We start from the raw sequence: 23,575 nt of genomic DNA on the forward strand, positions 1-23,575 counted from the left end.
TTTTAGGACAAAATGCCCCTTGCATCTTGCCCAGTGTTTTCGAGGTTGTGGTCTTGGCTCTTGTCTCTAATTGTGACTCAGTCTTCCAGTGGGGTTTGAGTCTGGGATTTGGAAGCCATTGAGGCAGAAAGCTCCCTCACCTCACAAAGAGTACCATCCATCCCAAGATGCCTGTGCTGGTGTGCCGGTAATTTTTGTACAATTTATTCCAGAGAGGATGGAGGCCAGCTGTTGTCTGTCTCCAGCCGGAAACTGAACCAAAGGAAATGGGCTTGGACTGCAGCCGGAGGGATTTAGGTTAGAGTCAGAGAATAAGGAAGGATTTTGTGACAGGTGGTTGGCTCTCAGGAGGATCCTGCAAGGAGCTTTGTGGAGAAGGATGGGGGCAAGATCATGCTTGGAGCATGGGTGGATGAGAAAACAAGCCCCTCAGACAAGCTTTTTGGAGCCAGGTTTGGGTGGGAAGGGTTGGTTTGTAATAAACAGGCAGGAAGTTACTTCTTGGGAGTAGAGTAACTCAGCTGCCCCACCCCCAGTGCAATATTAATGCCACCGCCCAGTACCCCTTTGGACTTTTCTTTTTTAATTAGTGAAGATGTTTACAGTTTAACCACTGGGCCATCTTAAACAAATTATAATATATGGGTAGGTATAGTAATCGCTTATCATCAGAACCCAAGCCCTCAAGGAAGGGCAATTACTTATTACCCCAAGCTGCCAGCTACAGGCAAAGAGAGCAGGGAAAGGAGGCAAGAGCAGGGGGAGGCCTCTGGGTTGGGGGAGTTTGCCAGGTTGTCTGGAGGATTTGGAGAGGTAGGAGGTGGGGTAGTGTCAGCCACAACCCTTCTCAAGGATACAGGTATAACCTGGAGGGATGAGTGTGTCAGGGATCAGGAGCAGAGAGGCAGGAGTCTGGGGATGTTGGCAGTGGGAAGCCTGGTCCTTAGATCCCCTTGCGAGGGGGCCCAGGGCAAACAGCTGTGTCCAGGGGAACATGACTGGCAGCCTCCAGTGCCCAGGAGCTTCGTGGATCAGAGCGTCCTTGCTCCCTGTGCTGGAAGAGCAGGAAGGTGTGTGTGGGAAGACCTGCAGCCACAGCGCCTTCGAATACCTCGACATCCTGTGGCCCTCCCACCCATCCCCACCTGCCTGCCTCTTGGCTGTGGAATCTGGATGGTTCCAAAGTCTGGAGGGAGCTGATTAACCAGTGCTGGGACTTCTGGGGGCTTTGGCCTTGCAGATGGGCAGGGTGGGGTAAAGGCAGTAGGGCCTGGGAACAGTCATGAACCTGTGCTGGGCCTGCACCTGTCAGGGCTCCGGCCTCATCCAGCAGAGCTAGAGCCCACATAAGATATAACACCAGCACCCACCCTTGTACCCCTGAAGGCATGCATCTTGGAGACTCCATCATTCATCTGGCTGATATTGAGCACCTACGAGTGCCAGGTTCTGTTCTGGGATTAAGGGATGAGTGAAGTTTCTGCCTTCACAGACCATGATCTATCTGGGGAGATAAACAGGTTGGATAAACAGATCCCTAACAGGATGTCAGGTAGCAATGAGTGCAGAGAAGTGAGGGCTGGAGGGGCACAGGTGTTTACTGTTTTAGATGCGGGGGCCTCTGAGAAGGAGATGTTTGAGGTGAGACCTGACTGAAGTGAGAGTGAGCCATGGGAAGGCCCCTGTAGAGGCACAGGGAGCAGAGCACTGCCGAGAGAGGACTGTCCCAGCCCTGATCTTCCAAGTGGTGGCAGGCGGAAGTGGGGCATTGCCCCCAACAACTGGCCCCGCTCTCCTCCAGCTCTGGAGGCCATATACAGTGGGTTCAAACCCAAAGAACAGAGCTGTCCCCCAGACCCCTTGTTCTACATGTGAAGCCACAATAGCCACATTCATGTCTCTTCCTGGTGCTCATTTCTGGAACGTTCCCTGTATGCCCAGCATCGAACCATACATCATTTCTCATAATTGGAACCCAAACCTGTTCACCATGGTACCCCGATTTTCCAGATATAAAAGCTAAGCTCAGAGAGGTGACAGGACATGCCCAGGTGACCTGTTAGGTCCTGACCCCAGCATCCGAAGCCCTGGCCTTTCCCCTCTGCGCTCATGCTGCTCACGGAGGGTCCTAAACTTGACACTGGTGATTTTGAAGTGGATTGGCCATCCCAGCTCGTGTGTCCAGTACAGACCTGGGCTGGGGAGGACAGGAAGCACGCTGGCATGCAGTGGGCAGCCAGGCTGCTGGTGAGCCAGAGCTCTATAGGCCATCAGCCTGGGAAGGGACACAGCGACTTAGCAGTTCCCTGACCTCTTTTGTGGCTGCTCCGAGGGTGGTTTTTAGAAACCTGGAGTGGCTGGTGACTCCCCTGGTTGCTCCTTCCGGCCTACCCCAAGGTCAGGGGAAAACTAAGACACATCTCCGGGACGTGGGGCAGGAAGCATAGCATCTGATCACCCTAAACAGCAGAGCCAAGGTCAGGTCTATGGGTGTGTCTGTGCAGCGCTTCACAGATCCACGTCACCCGTGTGCCCTGGCACCTTCCCTGCTCAGCTGCAGTTGACCTTTCTCAGCCCAGCCCCAGGATGGGGGATGGACGGTCTGGTTGTTCCATGGAAAGGGCCTCAACTGAGAGTTAGGGACCTCTGGCAGGTCCTACTCTGTGCCTTGTCACTCACTGGCTGAGTGGCTAAACCAGGTCACTAGCTCTCTCTGTAGATTCCTCATCTACAAAATGGGAATAGTAATATCCATTTTTCCTGGCTTCCCTGAAGGTTGAATGAAATTGTGGCAGAGGAGTTATGGGTGTGGGAGGTGCTTGATGAATGTGGGGGTCTGGTGGGGGGAGATGTTGACTCGGGCTCCATCAACCTCATCACTCAGGAGTGACGAGGCCAGAGAGGGTTGCCAGCTTGCCTGGGAAGGACAACACGCCAGGGGCCGAATCCCATGCAGTGGCCTCTCCTCAGAGCTCCGTGGCCCACCCTGGAAGGAAGGCCTCTCGCTCCCTAGTGACCCACACCCTTATGAGGGAAGGACAGGAGGCTGCTCTGCCTGACTCTGCAGGTGCAAGGGGCCCCGGCCCCAACCGTTTTCTGCCCTTCCTCACGCTGTTGACCCGCTCATTGGGAGATGCCTCTTGACATCACGTCGGGCAGAGAGAGATGTCAGACATCCCTGGGATTTGGATCCTCAGGGCAGGGAAGGGGTCAGGTCACAAATCCAGGACCCAGCATCCCAGATAGGGCACAGATACCAGCACAGGACCATGAACCGTGGACCCAGGCCACAGCCACCCCACGCAGGGCAGTGGTTGTGAAGCTGCAGGTGGATTAGGGATGTTCCTCTTGTCATTCAAGCCTCACTGGACATCCCACCTTCCCTCAGTCCTTCAGAAGCTGAAGCAGGGGTGGATTTTGAGAACATAGATCCAGAGTGTCACCTGATGTGTGTATTTGGGAGCGTAGGGGCTCTTTCCTGCTCCCCAGGGCTGATTCTCAGGCAGGCAGAGGACCATCGAGGTCCCCTGTGTCCGTGCACACAGGGATTTCCAGTGTAAGTCATCAGCTCAGGTTTCCACATGCCTGAGAATGCTTCCTGATGTCCCATCCTGATTTCAGACCTCACCGGCCCTTCACTGTTTGCTTAGCCAAACCTGCAGCCCTCCTAGGTCAGCCAGTCCCTACAAAGATCTGTCCTGCACTCGGCTCTCATGGGAGGGGTGCCCGGCTGCCAGGGGGATTACCATCCCAGCCTGAGAACAATGGGGGCAGGGTCACTCGCCTTGTTTTCCTTGTCCCTCCCGAGTGAGGACAGGGCTCCCAGGCCTGTGAAAGTCGGAAACCCAGAGGATCCTGCTGAAAACCTGCTCCCATCTGGCACAGGCTTGTCCTGTGAGTGTGAGACCTAGCAGTGCCTCTGGGAGGCTGCTGAGAGATGGCCCACGAGGGCCGGCAGGGGAAGCCCAAAGGTGGATGAGAGGACAGCCTGCCCAGTGCTGACTCCAGGGGTGGGCTGGACTCAGTCCCTAGCAAGTAGGGAGGGCAGTTTGGGTCTAGGGCACTGGTTTTGAATCTTGGCTGAATATAATATTAGAATCACCTGGGAGAGCTTTTAAACATCCTCTTTCCCAGTTCAGGCCCCAGACTATTCCTATTTGGAATCTCTGAGGGTGGGACCCAGGCAGGAGTATTTGTCCAAGCTCCCCAGATGATCACAGTGCATTGTCCAGGTTTAGAAGCAACAGTGTAGTGACCCCTAAAGTGTTCAACCAGGGTGGGGGTGGTGAACTACTTTCCACCCTGCCTAATGGGATTGTCCGTCTCTGGGGCTTGGGGGTTAATCTAGGTATGACTGACAGTGCAAGGCCACCATGGGAATGCAAGGGGATGGGGGTGTGTTATGCCCATAGCCCCACCTGCGACACTGTGGGGCATGCTCGGGCTGGCTGCTTCCCCCGGCACACAGATGGCAGGCCGGGCACTGGGTATGTTATTAAAGCAGAGTGTAGGCAGTGAGGCCCCCTCTGCAGCCTGAGCAGGGTGAGCCAGGGGACAGAGCTCCTGACATGGGAGTCTGACTTGCTGGGAGCTCTGAAGGAGTTGGGCCTGGTGGCCAGTGAGCTGAGTCCTGAAAATGTATATTCTTGAATGGGTTGTGGATGGGGTGGGTGTGGGAAGGTGCCAGGCTGGGCCTAGGATTTCTGGGAAGAAGAAAATGAATTTTAGGGAGGTGTTACCTGCCCCTCCACGCCCCTTCCCTCCCCAGGTAGTCATAGTCAAGCCTCCTCATTTATGGAGGATGTAGGCAGAGAGATCAAAGTTCTTGGAGACTCTCCAGGTCTGGTAGAGCTGAACTGAACCTGGTCTTCGGATGCTATGTTTACATCCCAGCAACCAAAGTCTCCAACAACTTATTTGTCTTTCTATCTTTCTTCTAAAAACATGACTACTCCATGTAAATATTGGAGCAAATCTGGAAACGCACTTAAGTAAAAAAGAAATCAACAAACACAGTCCACTTTGCAATAGCCCAGCGCTAGTCTTAGGACAAGCTTGGTGTGGCCCTGCCCCCTCCAGTCCCAGCATCTGCCCCCAGACACCCGCTCCTTCACTGTGGAGACAGAGCTCAGTGAGATGGGCCCGCAGCTGGCGCAGGTATCAGGGTGGCACCAATGGGCCCTCGCCAATACCTTGCTCATAACTACAGCTGCCCTGTGAACCACACCCTGTTCACCTAGGCTGGGGTGAAAGGGTGGTCATGGAAATACCACGGATTCCTTCTCCCTGCCCTGCATTCTCCCTCCTTAGGCAGGAAGGTGGAAGGCCCGAGTCCAGCACCCCTCATTCTCAGCCCCCCATCACCTCCCACTAGGGCAGTGGCTGCATGTTAGAGTCACCTCTGGAACTTTTTAAAAGCCATGTCCAAGTCAACAGAATATCTCTGGGTGGGGCCCAGGCATGGTATTTATTTAAACTCTGAAGTGATTCCACTGGACAGCGCAGCTTGGGCTGCGAACCACTGCCTGCACGACTATGTGGTCTCTAACCTCACCACTGCCTGCACGGCTATGTGGTATCTAACCTCACCACTGCCTGCACGACTATGTGGTATCTAACCTCACCACTGCCTGCACGGCTATGTGGTATCTAACCTCACCACTGCCTGCACGGCTATGTGGTATCTAACCTCACCACTGCCTGCACGGCTATGTGGTATCTAACCTCACCACTGCCTGCACGACTATGTGGTATCTAACCTCACCACTGCCTGCACGGCTATGTGGTATCTAACCTCACCACTGCCTGCACGGCTATGTGGTATCTAACCTCACCACTGCCTGCACGGCTATGTGGTATCTAACCTCACCACTGCCTGCACGGCTATGTGGTATCTAACCTCACCACTGCCTGCACGGCTATGTGGTATCTAACCTCACCACTGCCTGCACGGCTATGTGGTATCTAACCTCACCACTGCCTGCACGGCTATGTGGTATCTAACCTCACCACTGCCTGCACGGCTATGTGGTATCTAACCTCACCACTGCCTGCACGGCTATGTGGTATCTAACCTCACCACTGCCTGCACGGCTATGTGGTATCTAACCTCACCACTGCCTGCACGGCTATGTGGTATCTAACCTCACCACTGCCTGCACGGCTATGTGGTATCTAACCTCACCACTGCCTGCACGGCTATGTGGTATCTAACCTCACCACTGCCTGCACGGCTATGTGGTATCTAACCTCACCACTGCCTGCACGGCTATGTGGTATCTAACCTCACCACTGCCTGCACGGCTATGTGGTATCTAACCTCACCACTGCCTGCACGGCTATGTGGTATCTAACCTCACCACTGCCTGCACGGCTATGTGGTATCTAACCTCACCACTGCCTGCACGGCTATGTGGTATCTAACCTCACCACTGCCTGCACGGCTATGTGGTATCTAACCTCACCACTGCCTGCACGGCTATGTGGTATCTAACCTCACCACTGCCTGCACGGCTATGTGGTATCTAACCTCACCACTGCCTGCACGGCTATGTGGTATCTAACCTCACCACTGCCTGCACGGCTATGTGGTATCTAACCTCACCACTGCCTGCACGGCTATGTGGTATCTAACCTCACCACTGCCTGCACGGCTATGTGGTATCTAACCTCACCACTGCCTGCACGGCTATGTGGTATCTAACCTCACCATTGCCTGCACGGCTATGTGGTATCTAACCTCACCATTTGCCTGCATGGCTATGTGGTATCTAACCTCAGTTTCCTTGTCTGCAAACAATCCCAACACCCCTCCCCCGACCCCCAATTAACCTTAAGGAAATAGTTTGAAAAGTTGCATTAGTCTGGGATAAAGAATGAAAGGGAGTGACTATAACTAAAGGCTTTTTAGCTAATGGAGTTTTCAATTCTGTAATTTGTCGTGGGAATAGGAGAGTTAACAGGTGCACACTTTCTCTCCAAGACGCTTGTGATGCGCTGACTGTCCCCCTGAGGTCTGCCTGTCAGTGGGGCAGACAGCAGGACCCAGTGGCCTCTTTCTCCCCACTCCGCCTTCTCAACCTGGGCTGTGGCAGATGAGGGCGATTCCCAGCACATAAGCTCCCTCCCATCCTCCCTCTCTCAGTTCCTAGGTTTGTGGCTTTAAAAATTTTGAAAATCATTGTACTAGCCCAAATGGCAAATATCTGCCTGAAAAGTGCCAGTGATAGGTTTACCATTCTCCTGCTACCTGTCCTGCTGAGACTCCCTCACTCCCTGTGGGGGCTCGACCCCATTCTTGGCTCCCTATGGAAGGGGGTTCCTTGTTAGAGACCAGAGGGACACCCAGGAAGAGCACGGTTCGGTGGACACTGGGCAGGTGGGCATTTTGCTGCATTGCGAAGCTGGGGGCAACTGGGAGGGGAGTTGGGACCTGAGCTCAGAGAAGCAACCATCTATGTGCCCCTGGCCTCAGCCTCACCTCAGAGTGGGGGGCGGGCAGCGGTGGCACTGCTTCCCTCAGCAGCCTGCTCCACCTGCTTGGCTGGATGGGAAACTGGTCAGGTGGCTGGGAGCCTCGGGGGGCAGAGGTAAGGAGTGATGGGCCTTCTGAGGGATGGGGTGGGATATCATGGGTGTGCCTCTGTTTCCCCCTGCCCCTGACTCCCAACTGTCAGGCAGCCAGGGGACACCTGTGGAGCCACAGAGCCCCGTCCCTTCCCCCGTGTGGCCTGAGGAAGCCAGTTGATCAGACTGAGTGAGAATCGGTAGTTTTCTCTGTTAAATAAAACGGAGAGATGGGAAGAGGTGGCAGGTATGAGGAAGGTTGGGGACAGTGTCTCCTGTTCTCATGCAGTGCTGTAAACCCCTAGCCCTTCTCTACCCCTTGTCCAGGGCATCTTAGTCCCTTTGGTTTAGCCTTGGGAGCAGGGGATCTTTGCTCCTGGGTCTCAGATCACCACAGGATCTGATTTCCTGACTGACACACATACAAATCATAATACTGACTGGAGATACATTTATCCAGTGCTTACTATGTCCTAGGTGCTTTTCATATGTTCTCAGTAGGTGTTATTTTTGGCAGATTGGGAAACTGAGGCTTAAAGGCCAAATTGTTTACGCAGAGACTTGCTGCTAGCAATGCAGAGGACGCTCTGATTCAAACCTAGGTGTGTCCCACCGTTTCTATGAGCTCGGGTCTGCGTTTGAGATACGGCCCTGTCTGTCTCTTCCTAGAGCTGAGCTGCAGTGGCCTTGCTGTAAATGGGACTGACTGAGCGTCCCCAGAGAAGAGGGCCTTGTAGGGATTCAGTGAGAAAAGTGCCCAGCTGGTAGCAAGGGTTTCAGTCCATGCTGACTAGTATATTCCTTTTCCCACCCTAGCACATCCAGCCCTTGTGGAGAGTTTCCGGAGGTGACAGGCCTCCCTTCCTGCAGGAAGGACAACCCCAGCCACTCCGGGACCTCTCCCGGCCCCACTGCTGCTTGCTCTGCCATCTTGAACACCTTCTTTCGGGCTCTTCTGTCTCCCTCACCTTGCCCTGGCCTAATTCCTGGCCCCCTGCCCTCTTTTCTCTCAGCCCTGGAGGCCAGTTGGAGTCCGATGGCTTCAGCAGCCCCTGCAAGTCTTGCCCTTGCCTGGGTCTGGGCCAGTCCTTCCTACCCTCTTGCTGGATAAAGGCTTCTACTTTTTTGCTGGTGGATTTAGTTAAACCCAACTGCAGAACAATGCTGGCAGGTGTTGGAGATTGAGGGGCACTAGAAGATAAGTTAGTTGAGGCCAGAGAATATATCCTCATTCATTCAGATTCATTTATTCACTCATTTAACAAATATTTGTTAAGCAGGTATTATGTGCCAGGCAGTGTCTAGGTTCTGGGAACACAGCAGTGGAAAAGAAAACAAGTGAAAATCCCTGTCCTCATGGGGCTTACATTCTAAGGAGCCTCTGCATTCCTACAGATACTTCCTAGGCCTGACTTTACTTGTAGCTAGAAGCCCACCCTACGTTCCCCCACCCCATCTGTAGACGGTGCCATGGTCAAGAGCCACACTGCCTGGGTTCATGTCCCAGCTCCACCACTGACTAGCTGTGAGACCTTGGGCAAGTGCCTCTGTTTCCTCATCTGTAAACGGGGTGATTGAATCTACTTTATAGGTGTAAAGATTCAGTGAGCTAAGTGATTTAAATTACTTCAATCAGTGCCCATCCTAGTAAGTGCTCAAATACCAACTCTTAGTCAGCTATCAACTATGAAGTGAAGATTAATCCACTCCCGCCTGCCTCACAAGGTGGCTGGAAGGGCTGGGTGAGAGGAATGATAAAGGATGTTTCTTTCCTGCCAGGCATCATGTATGAATAAGGATTCGTCCTATTTCACCTTCCAGGCCAGAGGAACCAAGTGGGTTTTGATGGTATGAATTAAGGATTGATGCAGCCAGGGATGGGAAAGGAGGTTCAGCTCCTGAACCCCGAACAGTCTGTGGGTCCAGTGGAGGCCTGTTGAGGCTGCATCCTGCAGAGCAGGGAATAGTTAGTTCTGTGATCTGAAAGTGATGGTGGCTGCGGGAGCTGGAGGCAGGGCCGGGAATAGCTCTGTGGGTGCCAGTGAGCTTCCACCATCCTCAGACAGGCTGCCATCCTGACCTTGGTTTTCCCCAGCCTGACCCATAAGGGGAAGAGCCCCACGGCAGCCCTACTTGCTCATGTCCGAAGGGGGGCAGCACGTCCCAAAGATCAGGATGAGTCTCTCCAGGAAGGGGATGCCTGGCAGCTGCCGCCAGGTGGAAACCCAGGTTGTGTGGACAGTGCGAGCCTGGGAAGATGGGGTATGGCAGCTGTTGTCTGAAGCTCTGGAGAGGGGCATGGACGTGCCTCGCTGGAAGGCTGGAGCAGAGTGGCAGCTGGGCCGAGTTGAGGGCACTGTTTTTTCAGCTGGTGGGAAGGAGTAGAAGTATTTACAGGCCTCCTTCCTGTGGCTTTTATGGGGAAAGGGGATAGAATAACCGCAGTTAGGACCCAGATGGGCCTGAGTTCTAGTCCTGGCTTCATTGCTTTTAGCACCATGATCTCAGGTACTTCTTTAACCTCTTGAAGCCTCAAATCCTCATTTGCAAGATGGAAAAAATTATAATATCTTCCCCGCAGGATTCTGTCCTCATTAAATGAGTTAAAGGCACATAAAATGCTTAGCACAACACTTGGCACATCTTAAGCCCTCAGTAAATCACAGCTGCTTTATGATGAGGGTGACAGAGGCAGGGAACTCTATTCTGTCCCCAAACAAGAGCTGAGCCTGGGCTGTGTGCAGGCTCCCCTTCTCTCATCACTCACCAGGCCTATATGGAAAATGAAAACACTGTGAATTTGGAGCCAAGTTAAAGAACCTGCAAGTGAATAGGGGCTGCGTCCTTCTGCGAAAGCTGTTTCCCTAACCCTGTCTAACAGTGTGTTTGCCCAGCTCCCCCATGTCCTTCCCTCTAACCCAGGGATAGTCTCAGTCCTGGTCAGCTCTTCTGTTCTGGGAGATCAGTTAAGGCCTCTCCCTCATCCTGTATAATCCAAATCAAGATCGGTGAGATGTCCTGACCAGAGCCACAGCTACACTGGTGGGAACAGGGAGCTGGCCCCCGAAGTTCACACACGGACCTCAGCTCCCTGAGCCCTCTGTCAAGCAATGCCTGGCAGAATCGCAGGGAAGCCAGTTAGGGAATGTGTGTACGGGCCCATGCGAGGGGTGTCTCATGCACAGCAGCACTAGTGCTACTCCTCATCCCCTGCAGTGGGGTGGAGACAAGCTGATTCCCAGGCCAGCTGTTTGGGAACCATGGCTGAGGAGGCAACAGCAAGGGCACTGGGGGGCCCAGGGCCAGGCAGAGCAATAAAGGGAGGGAGGCAGGGACTTGTGAAGGCTTGAAACCAAAAGGTCCACAACCTAGCCCAGTTCTGCCACATAACGTCTGTCTGCCCAGTGGGCGTAACTGCTGCCACCGGATCTTTGCAAGGATCAGCAATGCTTCTAGCCCTGTGCTTCTAGCACCATGCTTCTAGCCCTGGGCAGCTAGGGGCCCTTCAGAATGCTTCCTTTGCATACCCCTTGCTGGGTGACCCTGGAGAGATAATGGAAGTCCTGGGGAAACCATGTGAGGCTGTGGCTCCCTGATAACCAGGGCCAGAGGCTGAAGTTGTGAGCTGTTATCCAAAGGGCACACCATCAGCGGGTGCAGGGCAGGAGGCTCAGCTTTTCCACCTCTCAATGCTCCCAACCTTAATGCTCCCTTCAGTTACCCTGTTTTGCCAACTCTTATGTTTGATGTCTCCTTAGCACTTACTAAATGATTCCCAAATCACGAGTTACCTTTGGCAAGTTGGTGTTTCTCAGGGGGAGCAGTGTTCTCATTGTGGGTGGCATTGTCCTGTGAATTGCAAGGAATTTAGCATCCCTGGCCCCTGCCCATTTAATGCCAGAGGAATCCCCCATCATTCACTAGAACAAACTGTGGGGGAAGGGCAGAGATTCTGTCTGTTCACAGCAGTATCTCCAGTGCCTAGAACAGGTCCTGGTATATACAACACTCCCCATCAGACATCATTTACAAACACTCTAGAAGGTGATACCACCGCCAGTCAAGAGCTTCTATTACAGTCATACCTTCAACAGCAAGGCTGATACATGGTGGTCACCCTTGGTCTAAAGACTTTTCATTATCAGAGATTGATTATTGCAAAAAGCAGCCCATTATGAGGTAGCTCGTTATCCAAAAAAGCCATTCCTGTCCCCTCTTGGGCCTTGGCCTGTTGGCTAACATATCATGTGAACTTTGACACCCAGAATGGATAGGGTGCCCACGTGTGGCTGACCCTGCAGAGAAGGATGGCTCGTTAGCTCCCAGCCCTGGAAAGAGGTGTGCTGTGCTGACGCTGCCTGAAATCACATTTACTTTTCTTTTCACAGCCGCCGTGGTATTTGTTGGTTTGTGGTCAGCTGAAACCCAAGGACTTTCCCCTTTGATCCTGTACTAATCTTTTCCAATTCAAAGTGTAGGACTTGAAAATTTAAAAAGACTTTCATATCTATTTAATTTTCACACATATTTCCAGTGCAGATGATGTTGAGACTCGATACTGCCATTGCAGTGTGTTAGCTATCTTCCCATTCAGTCCTTACCCCCAATTTTGCATCCTCTGCGCAAAGATTGGTAAGCCATCTATGTCCTCACTGTGCTGTGGATTATAGTACTGAAGAGGCCAGGCCTTAGGCCTGACAATGGAGCCCTCAGTCTGGGTTGACAATGATCAGTACTTCTTGGGGTTGTTTGTTGGCCTTTGAATGGACTCAATTAATCCTAACTCCACTCCACATTTCTCTGTCTTGTCCACATGAATAGCTAGCTGTAAGCCCATCTGTTAGCTGCCTTGCTGCAATCTGGATTTTCTGCATTCCTCAAAACTTCAAGGCTTTGCAACCCCTTTGGAAAAGGGGATGCACTTAGCTGAGCATGACTTGTTCTTGGTAAATCTGTGCTAGCTTCTAGTGCTCACCACTTCCTCTTCTGAATGTCCCAAACATTAAGAAGTTTGCAAGAGTGCAGGCTTGCTTTCCCAGTTGCTGGAATCCACCCTTTTCTTTTTTGTGAAAAAAGGAACAGCTTGTCTTCTGACATCGTTCCCCTTCCCCACGATTCTGTGGGGGTGACCAGAGGTGGTGCCACAGTGTCATCTGTGGTCAGTGATTGAATTCTCATTTAAAGGTGTCCTTGAATGCTCTTCTCATGTTTTAGGCTCTCCAGTGTAAGATGGGCATCTGAGATAAGAAAGGTGGAAGCCAAAAGGGAGCCGAGTGGCTCTGCTTTCTCTGCCATCTGTTTAATATTAACCTACAGGCCCTGGTACTTCCTCATACTCTTGCCCCAAACATAGATTTAATTTGTTCACAAACCTTTTGGACGGTCCTTGGTATATGTTTTAGCTCTCCTGTGGGCCTGTTCATTTCTAAACATCCTTGGGCTTTTTCGTGTGTAAGTGGCCAAGCCAGCTAGACGGAGAGCTCTCTGAGGGCAGGGGCCACCTGTGCCAGGGTTGAATGCCACCGTCCCCATTGCCACTTTGGTCCTGCATGGCCTTCACGGTCTTCAGAGGTGCCCTGGGAATAAGGAGGCAGGGCAGTGAGCAGTGTGGTTTGATGATTTGTCAGACAAGCATGTCATCATGGAACATTCTTCAGCGTGCAAATCCATTTACAAGGGCCTGCTGCTGCTCCTGCAAACTGCACATTCCTTCAGGACACCCACCCTTTCCCTTTCCTCCCACCAAACCTCAGTCATGCCTCGGGTGGGTTAGAAATATGGTTTTCCCGGCTCCTGCCTGCTTCTATTCCTCACTTCTCTGTCTCTTCTCCCTCAGTTCTTGGCTTGATTTTTATAAGGAATGTGGCTGAATTCCTGGTCTCTGGTCTGCATGTCCCATCTGGGGTCTCTCCTTGGGGACAGGACTTAAACTCCGTATTTATAGCCCTTTTATGGGGCTTTTGGGTCTAGGCTCTGCCAGCCAATAGAACCTCACTGGTAGGTTGGGGTGAGTGGTGGGCCGAGCTGAAGGATGGGGAAAAGGCAAGGTCTAGTCAGATGGATACAGGTTGACAACTCTCAGTGTTCCTGGAACAGATAAGACCTCTTCCGGACCTCCCATTGGGCTTCCCCAGGTGGCCTCTTACCTGCTGTCCATAGTTGCTGGAAGCTCCGTGGGGCACTAGCACAATTTTGAGTCACCCTGAAATGTCCTTACAACCTTCTGATCTGTCCTTGCCCAGACAAGGGAGACTATGGGGGAGAAGGTAGATTAGAGCTTTAGGCATGGGGGAAAGAAAGGAGGACCAGGTGATTTGCATTCCTTCAGAGGACAGATCAAGAGGGCACTGAGCCAATCTTAGCAGGTGTCCTACAGTGGGCCGAAGGGGGCCAGCCCTGAATAGGGACTTGTGCTCTGCAAGGAGAGCACTCTCTATGGATGGGACAAGGTGTAGGGGACCTCCTGTGTGTCTGCATCACATCTTCCTTCTTTAAGAGGAACAATAGTCTCATGCAGCAGTTCTCAAAGTGTGATCCCTAGACCAGTAGTGTAAGCATCACCTGGGATCTTGCTATAAATTCCCCTTCTCAGATCTACTGAATCAGAAACTCTGGGGATGGGGCCCAGCGGACTGTGTTTAACAAGCTGTGCAGGTGGTTCTGGTGTATGCTAGTAAGTTTGAGAAGCACTGGCTCAGTGAAAGAATGAACTTTGGAGCCAGATTTCCTGGGTTTATATCTTTACCAGCTGTGTGACCTTGGGCAAATCACTTAACCACTCTGATCCATATTAAATGTTTCATCTATAAAATGCAGACACTAACTGCCACCTTGTTATTGTGATGATTAGTTGGAAATGCTTACAAGGAGTTTAATAGAGCATTGTCACTCAGACAGCATCTGTGTGGCCACAGCTCTGACCTTCATTGTCTCTCTCTTTTTCTTTTTAGGTAGTATCTGATGCTGCAGGACAGGGTGTGGCCATCACAGGGAACCAGACCTTCAACAACTGGAACTGGCCCAATGCAATGATTTTTGCAGCCACAGTCATCACCACCATCGGTAAGTCTTCTGGGACCTTTGGGATACCCACTTTTATGCTCCAGCTCCTCAGAACCTTATAGGAATCCAGCTCTGGTTACTCAGGCTTGTGCAGTGTGGGGGTAAAATCAGGCCAGTTTCAGTCTCTCCTTTTGACACTTTCCTGGGGATTTAGTAAATCTTTGGTGACTGGCCATGCCTGGGAGACTCTCATGAGTGCAGACCAGGGCTCTTTGAGCAGAAACAGTGATACCGCCTGGTTGCCAGAGCCATGCAGGAGACTGAACAGGCCGCTCACTGCACAAACCCAGATTGCGCTTACTCACCAAGCTGGGTGTGTTCCTGTTCTCGATGGCTGCGTAGCCAGCCACTCCAGAAGAGAGAGGCTTAAAACACAGCTTACTATCTTTCACCACTCTGCAGGCTGACTGGGTTCAGCTGGTGAGTTCTTGCTTGGACTGTGCAGTGCAGTGGCAGTCAAACGATGGCTGGGGCTGAAGTCACTGGGAAGCCCAACTGGCCTGACGTCCACGATGGCTTCCTGCCACGTGTTTGACAGTTGATACTGGCTGTTGGCTGAGAGCTCAGCTGAACTGGATGAAAACACAAGGCCTCCACATGTGGCCTGGGCATCGCACAGTAGGGCAGCCAGGGTCTAAGAGGGCAAATCCCAAAAGTGAGCATTTCAAGGGAATCCGAGGGAGAAGCAGTAGGCTTCTTAGACCCAGCCTGTCCAGCACCACTTTCACTGCCTAGGATCAAGCAAGTCATTAAAGCCCAGGTTCAAAGAGAGGAGAATTAAACTCCGCCTTGATGTGAGCCGTCACGTAAGAAAGGAGGGAATTGAGAATGGCCATCTTTGGAGACCTTCTACCAGAGTGCCTCTGGGTTGTGTGCCCAGAGAGGGCACAGCAGTACCATATGGACTAGTGGAAACCTTGCAGATGGTGGAGGCTTAGTCCTTGCCTTCAGGGAGCTCCCAGCATGATGGAGGAGACATAGGCCGTATCACATAATTGCTTTATAAATGATCATGATCACAGTGTGATCAAGGGAATTATCATTATTTAAGTATTGGTATTACATCAGTATCAATTGATCTTAGAGGATGGGCCTTGAGCTGGCTGTGTGTGTGTGTGTGTGTGTCTGTTGTGTGTGTGTATGTGTGTGTCTGTTGTGTGTGTGTGGTGTGTGTGCCTGTTGTGTGTGCCTGTGCATGCCTGTTCTGTGTGTGTATGTGTGTGGTGTGCGTTTGTTGTGTATGTGTGTCTGTTCTGTGTGTGTATGAGTGTGTGTGTTATGTGTGTCTGTTGCATGTGTCTGTGTGTGTCTGTGTGTGTATGTGTGTGGTGTGTGTGTGTGCCTGTTGCGTGTCTGTCGTGTGTGTATATGTGTGTGTGCATGTGTCTGTTGTGTGTAGGTGTGTGTGTCTGTTGTGTGTGTAGTGTGTATGTGTGTGTGTATGTGTGTGCGTGTTTGTTGTATGTATGTGTCTGTTGTGTGTGTGTGTCGTGTGTGCGTGTGTCTGTTGCGTGTGTTTCTGCTGTGTGTTGTGTGTGTGTATTGTGTGTGTGTATGTGTGTGTCTGTTGTGTGTATGTGTCTGTTGTGTGTGTCTGTTGTATGTATGTCTGTTGTGTGTGGGGTGTGTGTGTGTGTGTGTGTGTGTGTGTGTGTGTGTGTGGTGGAGGAGGAGGCAGGAGCCCAGGCTGTCCATCAGCTCTCAGCCCTGCTGTGGCTCTGTTCTTGACCTCACTGTCTCTTTCTTCAGGCTATGGCAATGTGGCTCCCAAGACCCCCGCTGGTCGCCTCTTCTGTGTCTTCTATGGTCTCTCCGGGGTGCCGCTCTGCCTGACATGGATCAGTGCCCTGGGCAAGTTCTTCGGGGGACGTGCCAAGAGGCTGGGCCAGTTCCTCACCAAGAGAGGCGTGAGCCTGGTATGTGCCCAGCTTCAGGTGCTAGGCAGAGATGGGGGGACCGTGACAGGTGAGGGGAGGACAGGAAGGCTCCAAGAATTGGACAGGGGTGTTAGGGCAGATGGCAAGAGGCCAGCTTCAGAGCTCCCTGCCCTCCTGGGTCAAGCTGGGAGCACCCCTCTCCCTTTTGGGGCCATTCAGCCCCGCAGGCCTGGTGTCCAGTGGCCTCTCCTCTAGCTGCCGCCCAAGCGCTCAGGTGTCCCTGCTGGCTTTCTTGAGTCTACCATTGTCTGACGTGGTCTCCTGCCACCTCATCAGCGGAAGGCACAGATCACGTGCACGGCCATCTTCATCCTGTGGGGCGTCCTGGTCCACCTGGTGATCCCACCCTTCGTGTTCATGGTGACTGAGGAGTGGAACTACATCGAGGGCCTCTACTACTCCTTCATCACCATCTCCACCATCGGCTTCGGCGACTTTGTGGCCGGTGAGTCCCTGCCCCTTTCCCCCTGCGTCTGACTCCCCACTTCTCTTCCTCTGCTTTTCATCCAGTTTCAGGTCAGCAGACCTTTGCTGGGGCCCCTGGTAGGCGATTGGTGTTCTGGGCACTTCGCCCACCCGGTGGGTTCTCCCCCTACCTTGCCAGTTGCAGGAGGAAACTAAGGCACAAAGTAATTGCAGAAGACGCTTCTCTCCAGTTCCCTTTCTTGGGCACGACTTTTCCCCTCCTCCTTTCCTCTCTTAGGAAATGTGTTTAGTCTCTGATCTCCTCCCCCTCTGTTGTCTCCTGACTTCTGAGACAACACTTATGCCTGGGAGGAGGGCTGCCTGCAGGGTTTGCGCCTGGTCCCCAGAGAGCCCTGAGCCCAGCCAGGGGTCCCTTCCCCACTACAGTGCACAGGAGCTGAGCAAGCTGGCCTGGAGGCTTGGCTCAGAGGCCCGAAACTTTGCTCCTGCCATAGGCCACTTAAAGACAAGGGAGGCCTTCTCCCAAGCTGCTCAGCCCTGACACTCCCTCCTACTCCTCCCTCCTTAATCCAAGAGGCGTAAGATTCTTTGGCCCCTTTGTCTGAAGGCCTGTGACCAACTGGCCACAGCCACTCACATATTTGTGCCTGTGGCCAGCACAGCATCTTGGTTCTTAATCTTTCTGACACGCTCCTTGGCCCTGTTGACCCAGCGCTTGTTCCCTCCACGCCTGCTGCCTGCCGGCAACCTCTGCTCAGGGCCTCTGGGCTGTCCCCTCCCCCTTGTTCAGAGGACAGGGCGGGTCACTACCCTTGGTCCCACTGCATGTGGAATGCCCAGAGGGGGCTGCTGAGTGGGCGGGAGGAACAGGAAAGAGAGGCCCCAACACTCCTCTGAGCCCGGCAAATCTGGGCCTGCTGTCTTGGGAGATAAATTTAGACAGAGGCACAATCCTGCCATTGTCTAGCCCTTGGAACTCAGAGCAGACCATGGAGAAGCCTTTTGTATTGGGAAGCATCGTACTTAACATTCTTTCTCAGCTCCAGCAAGACACCAAGCCTCTGCCTCAGTTTTCTCATCTGTAAAACTGGTAAAAGTAACAGCGTCCACTGCACAGATGGAGGGAAATTAAATAAGTCAATACCCGTGATTGCTGAGGGTAGGGCCCAGCTGCAAGTGTGTGAGCCCTCGTCATTGTCCTTGTCACTGTCAGGCTCTGCTTATGATCAAGAGCCTTGCGCAGGGCTGACAGCACGCCTCAGAGCACCACCTATGGGGGGAGATGCAGCCTCTGCCCTGGGGGAACCTCTAGTCTGATGAGGGAGGTAGACCCTTCCCTCCAGTCTCCCTCCTCTCTAAGTTGCTCCCAGTCTGAGGGGGGAGACGGGACAGGTCAACATGCCTGTAAGTGTAAAGTCACAAAGAAATCTCAAATAATCCCAGAGCGTAGGAGAGCCATCAGAGCTGTGGGGGTAACCCGGGTGGGCTCTCTGGAGCAGGAGGGGGGCGTAGAGTGGGCAGGGCCCTCCTGACCAAGGGAGGAGCCAACCTGAGGAGGACAGACCTTCAAGGAGAATAGAGGTTCAGTGTTTCCTTCCCGGTTCAGCACTTCCCGGGTCATCTCCACCCAACTGCCAGCCTCCTTCACACTGAACTAGTGAGTCCATCCCAGCACTGAGGATGCCAGTGCCCCTCACGTAATTCCCATCCCGTTGTTACCTGAGCAGTAACGTGCACACAGCAGCAGGGTGTAGCAGAATAACTGAGTGAAAGGCACATACTCTTGGACTGCTCTCGACCCGTGTGCTGGTTACATTACCAGTCCCCAAAAGCCCCTCTCACTTCCTCACCCCTGAGGTGACCACTGTCCTGACGTTTTGCAGTTGAGGAAACTGAGGCTCAGAGACACACAGGGGACTGGGATGGGGATATGAGTGGCAGGGCCAAGGTTCCTCGGGAAGATGGGGTAGTCCAGGGTCCAGAACAGGCCCTCTTTCTGTCGCACTGCGTCCGCCTTCTGTGTTCTGGCGTGACGCCTGCTCAGATAGCACAGCTTTGGCCGTTGCATGGTTCCAGGTCCCAGCTGACCCTTCCTGACCCTCTGAGCTTCCTGTCCTCTCAGGTGTGAACCCCAGCGCCAACTACCACGCCCTGTACCGCTACTTCGTGGAGCTCTGGATCTACCTGGGGCTGGCCTGGCTGTCCCTCTTTGTCAACTGGAAGGTGAGCATGTTTGTGGAGGTCCACAAAGCCATCAAGAAGCGGCGGCGGCGGCGGAAGGAGTCCTTCGAGAGCTCCCCACACTCCAGAAGGGCCCTGCAGGTGGCGGGGAATGCGTCCTCCAAGGACATCAACATCTTTAGCTTCCTGTCCAAAAAGGAGGAGACCTACAACGACCTCATCAAGCAGATTGGGAAGAAGGCGATGAAGACGAATGGGGGAGGGGAGCGGGTCCCAGGACAGGGGCTGAGGCCTCAAGGGAATGGGCTGGCAGCCTTGCCCACTGCCCTGGCGCCCTTAGGGGTCTACTCCAAGAACCGGGTGCCCAGCTTGGAGGAGGTGTCACAGACACTAAGGAGCAAAGGCCATGTGTCGAGGCCCCCTGGCGAGGAGGCCAGGGTAGGGCCCCCTGAGGACGACTCCCCTGGCTCCGAGGTGCTCGTGAACCAGCTAGACCGCATCAGTGAGGAAGGTGAGCCGTGGGACGCCCAGGACTACCACCCGCTCATCTCCCAGAATGACAGCGTCGCCTTTGTGAACAAGGAGGCTGGCCTCTCGGACGAGGAGACCTCCAAGTCCTCGCTGGAGGACAACCTGGTGGGGGAGGAGAGGCCCCAGGAGGGGGCCGAGGCCGAGGCACCCCTGAGCATGGGCGAGTTCCCCTCCTCGGACGAGTCCACCTTCACCAGCACCGAGTCTGAGCTCTCTGTGCCTTACGAGCAGCTGATGAACGAGTACAGTAAGGCCAACAGCCCCAAAGGCACGTGAGGCCGGCGGCTCCCCACCCCACCTGAGATGGCTGCTTTCCCCTTGCCCTGGGCTATTCTGGCCCCTGGTGGGGGCAGCCCTGGAACTGGGAGTGGGGGGCCAGGGGCCTGCCTTGCCTTCCATCCCCTCCGGCTAAACGCTTCTGAGCAAACATGGCACACGCCCAGGACAGGGCCTCTGTTCTCCAGCTGAACGGTACCGGGCAGTGGGGGCATCTGTCCTGAGCCTGGCTGGTGCATTTGATGATTCGGACACGTGGGCTGGCAGGACAGGTGGGCAGGACTGACGCTGAGGAGGCCTGCAGCTGTGTGGGTCTTCGCCCCAGCTTTTGGTCGAATGTCACACGGTTCTCTGAGGCCAGGGGCCTCGGCTACTTGAGTTCACCAGTGTTAATGAGCAACTTCTGTGTGCCTGGCACTGAGCTAGACATTTCAGACAGGGAGGGAGGGTTGTGTCTTTTCTGCTCTATAGTGTTTGGGTAGGTAAAGCTGTGATGTGGGGGGCCGGGGTATTTCAGTACGTCAGCAGTTGCAGGACCATTCCCCCAGCCCCCTGTTGTTCTGCCTGTCAGGCCCCTACTGCAAACCCTCAGTAGGGCAGGTGCTGCTTGGGGGAGGGCAGTGAGGAGGTGATGGGCAGGTGCTGGGACAGTCCTGATTCGTGGGACCTGGAACAAGTCAGGTGTGGACCCAGGGTCCTAGTCCTCCTTGGCGATGTACTCAGATCCAGCCTAGAGCCCTGTTCCCTGTCTCAGACTCCCTTTGGTCAAGCAATGGCAGACTCAAGGCTTTCTGCTCCCCCTCCCCAAGAGTGGTGGGACAAAGAAAGGGTGGCAGGGCATGGGCCACTGGAAGCTGGGACTCCAAGTGCTGGTAGTCAGGGAGCTGCAAGAGTGAGGCTCGATCTGGTGAGTTCTGCCCAACACCCCCAACCCAGCTCCCTGCAAAGTGCACACCCCACCCCCTGTTCTGAGGACTGCCCATTCCCCGAGCAGCTGTGTCCTCATTCCCTGTGTCCAGAACAAGGACCTCACTGCCCACCTGCCCTCCCACCAGCCCTCTTGGCTGGGCAGGTGGAGGCCAGACTGCTCTTGACTGACAAATGGAGCATGGCCAAGTGTGTGAACCAAGCTCCTCTCTCCAGCTCCTGGTTGTTGTGTGCGCATGTGTGTGTGTGTGTGTGTGTAAGAAAGGGAAGGATGTGGGTTGGGGAGCAAAAGACAATGTGGAAGTGCACAGACTCTGGTGAGGCGTGGGCAGGACTCGCTGCTGGTTCTTAGGTTCTCCACAAGCTCACCCCAGGGCCAGCCCGCTCTGCCTGAATGTTCTTGTTATGTTTTGAGTCAACTGTTGTTTAATACCTGGAATCTGTTGTTGGCTTCAGAGCCAGTGGTTAAAGAGCAGGGTCCCAAGAATCAGGATGTGTAGTAGTGTCCACCATCCTGTCCCCAACTCAACTGAGTCTTTCTTGGTGGCCTCAGCCAATGTCATGATGTCCTCATGCAGAGTTGGGGAGGGGACACTGATGAGCAGGGGAGCAAAGGTGGGAAGGGGCACCCACTGCAGGTGGGATGCTGGGTAGGGGCAAGTGATCACACCCTCTGCCTCCCAGCCTCTCCCTCACTCTGCACCCTCTGCCCTCTGCCGTGAGGGCAAACGGGGCCAGAGCCCACCCCACACGTGAAGACTGTGATGGGCATGGTCCACGCCCACCCATCCTCCAACCGATGGCAGAGGCTGTTGGCCTGCCTGGGGATGGGAAGGTGCAGCCTTGTATTTTTCTGTGAAATGTGTTTATGAGCTCGTCTTGTTGCTGGCTGTCCTGGAATTGTACACACTGTATGTACATACTGCAATGATGTCAAATGTAATTTATTTTAACATTTTTACAATAAAACATGAGGTCAACATGCCAGCTTGGTGTGTGCAGTGGGGGGGAGGCAGGGAGAAGGGGGTTGGTTTGTGGCCTTTGAGTGTTGAGGGGTACCCTGGGAGGGTCCACAGAGGGTGGGGAGGGCTCAGGACTGACCGAGATCAAGAGGATTGGGGTGTTCTAGAAGGGAGAAAAGAATGAAGAGAGGTGAAGAGAGGCAGGCCTCTTGGGGGAGGTGAGGATGGAGGGACATTGCAGCAGAGGTCCAAGAATCAGGAAGGGGTCAAAGGAGCAAGGGGAAAGAAGTTGAGGGGTGACAATGGCAAATCATGTCACATGCCAGCTTTCTGGGCACTGTTTTAAATGCCTTACACTCAATAATACACGAATGAATCATTTGACCTTGCAATAGCCCCATGATGTGGGTATTACATTTCCATTTTATAGACAAGGAAACTGAGGCACAGAGACATTGTCTTGTGCAACGTCTCAGTAAAAATGGTGAGCCTGGATTTAAACCCAGGCAGCCAGCTCCTGGGGCTGTTCCCTCAGCCACCGTGATGCAATGTAAAAGATAGCCTGTGGCTTGTGGCACATCTGACATCTCTAGAAAGGGTTCTTGTCTACAGGGAGGTGGACCAGAGAACTCTGGAAAAGACCAGGCCTCTGAGCTCCACGGGTGAGCAGGAGGTACACAGAATGTGAAAGAAGGATGGACCCAGGCTGAGCTGGGCCTCAGTCTCCATCTGTGTAAAGGGAGGCTTTGTCAGGCTTCAACTGTTTTGAGACTGGCCCCTCCAATGACAATTTCAGGGTACCCTCAATGCCACATGGGATGAGTTTTGAGTTCATTGGAAAAAATCAAAAGTTCTGTGATTTCAGGAGTGAACCTTATCAATCACGAGGGCATGGATGTTTTTACAAAGAGTCACAGGTATTTACCAGCCAACTTCTTGATAACATCCCTCCATCTGCAAACTCCTCCCCACCCCCTCCCTCTGTTCCCTCCCTCTCAGTCTGTCTCTTCTCTCTCTCTCTCAACCAGACAGGTACAAGGTTCTCTGGTTTTGTTTTACCCCCTTTCAGCCTCCAGGCAACAATTGCATAAACTGTAAGCACTGCCTTTATTTAGCACTTGACCATCTCACAAAGCCCTTTGACAAATGTGGCTTGGAGCTCCCCTGTGGCCAGGTTGGCCCCACCTGCAGGTGAGGTGAGGGCTTAGACAGCATGGCTTTCTTAGGGTGCCCAACTGAACGAGGCCCAGCTTCACAGAGTGGTGCTTGGTAGTATTGTCCTGTCCCTGTCCCCCAAGACTCTTTAATGTCTCTTAATCCTCCCAACAGACATTATTATTAACCCTATTTTACAAATGAGGAAATTGAGGGAAATATAGCATTTTTCCCAACTTCAACATCTGTTAAGTGGCAGCAAAACAGCTTCCCTAACTCTCATTCCCAGTCCTCATTCTACCCTTTGGCTGTTCCTAATCTGACGGCGAGACACCCTCGGAGAACCCAAGGTCTGATGGAGGTAGGAGACAGCGCCTACTCTCAAGGAGTCTGCGCCTACTCTCAAGGAGTCTGCAGTCTGAGGGGAGAGGACACAGAAATAGAGAAGCCCAAACTCGCAGTGTCCCAGCTGGGCGTCTGGCTTCCTATATGATCCTGGAGGAGTCACTGAGCTCCACGCAGGGGCTGATGAAGAGAAACCAGGATGTTTGG

At 53.3% G+C, this 23,575-nt stretch overlaps 1 protein-coding gene across 1 annotated transcript in view; it reads left to right on the plus strand.

The window, feature by feature from the left end:
* KCNK5 (potassium two pore domain channel subfamily K member 5) overlaps positions 1-19,979 on the plus strand; it is a 37,902-nt gene extending 17,923 nt beyond the window's left edge. The window contains exons 2-5 of the mRNA XM_063096204.1: positions 14,517-14,628; positions 16,378-16,544; positions 16,842-17,010; positions 19,114-19,979. Of these exons, the coding sequence (XP_062952274.1) occupies positions 14,517-14,628; positions 16,378-16,544; positions 16,842-17,010; positions 19,114-19,979 (1,314 nt within the window). The remainder of the gene's footprint in view (positions 1-14,516; positions 14,629-16,377; positions 16,545-16,841; positions 17,011-19,113) is intronic.
* Positions 19,980-23,575: the final 3,596 nt, after the last annotated feature.

The sequence above is a fragment of the Cynocephalus volans genome, chromosome 5 (assembly GCF_027409185.1).
Source record: "Cynocephalus volans isolate mCynVol1 chromosome 5, mCynVol1.pri, whole genome shotgun sequence".
Taxonomy (NCBI): domain Eukaryota; kingdom Metazoa; phylum Chordata; class Mammalia; order Dermoptera; family Cynocephalidae; genus Cynocephalus; species Cynocephalus volans.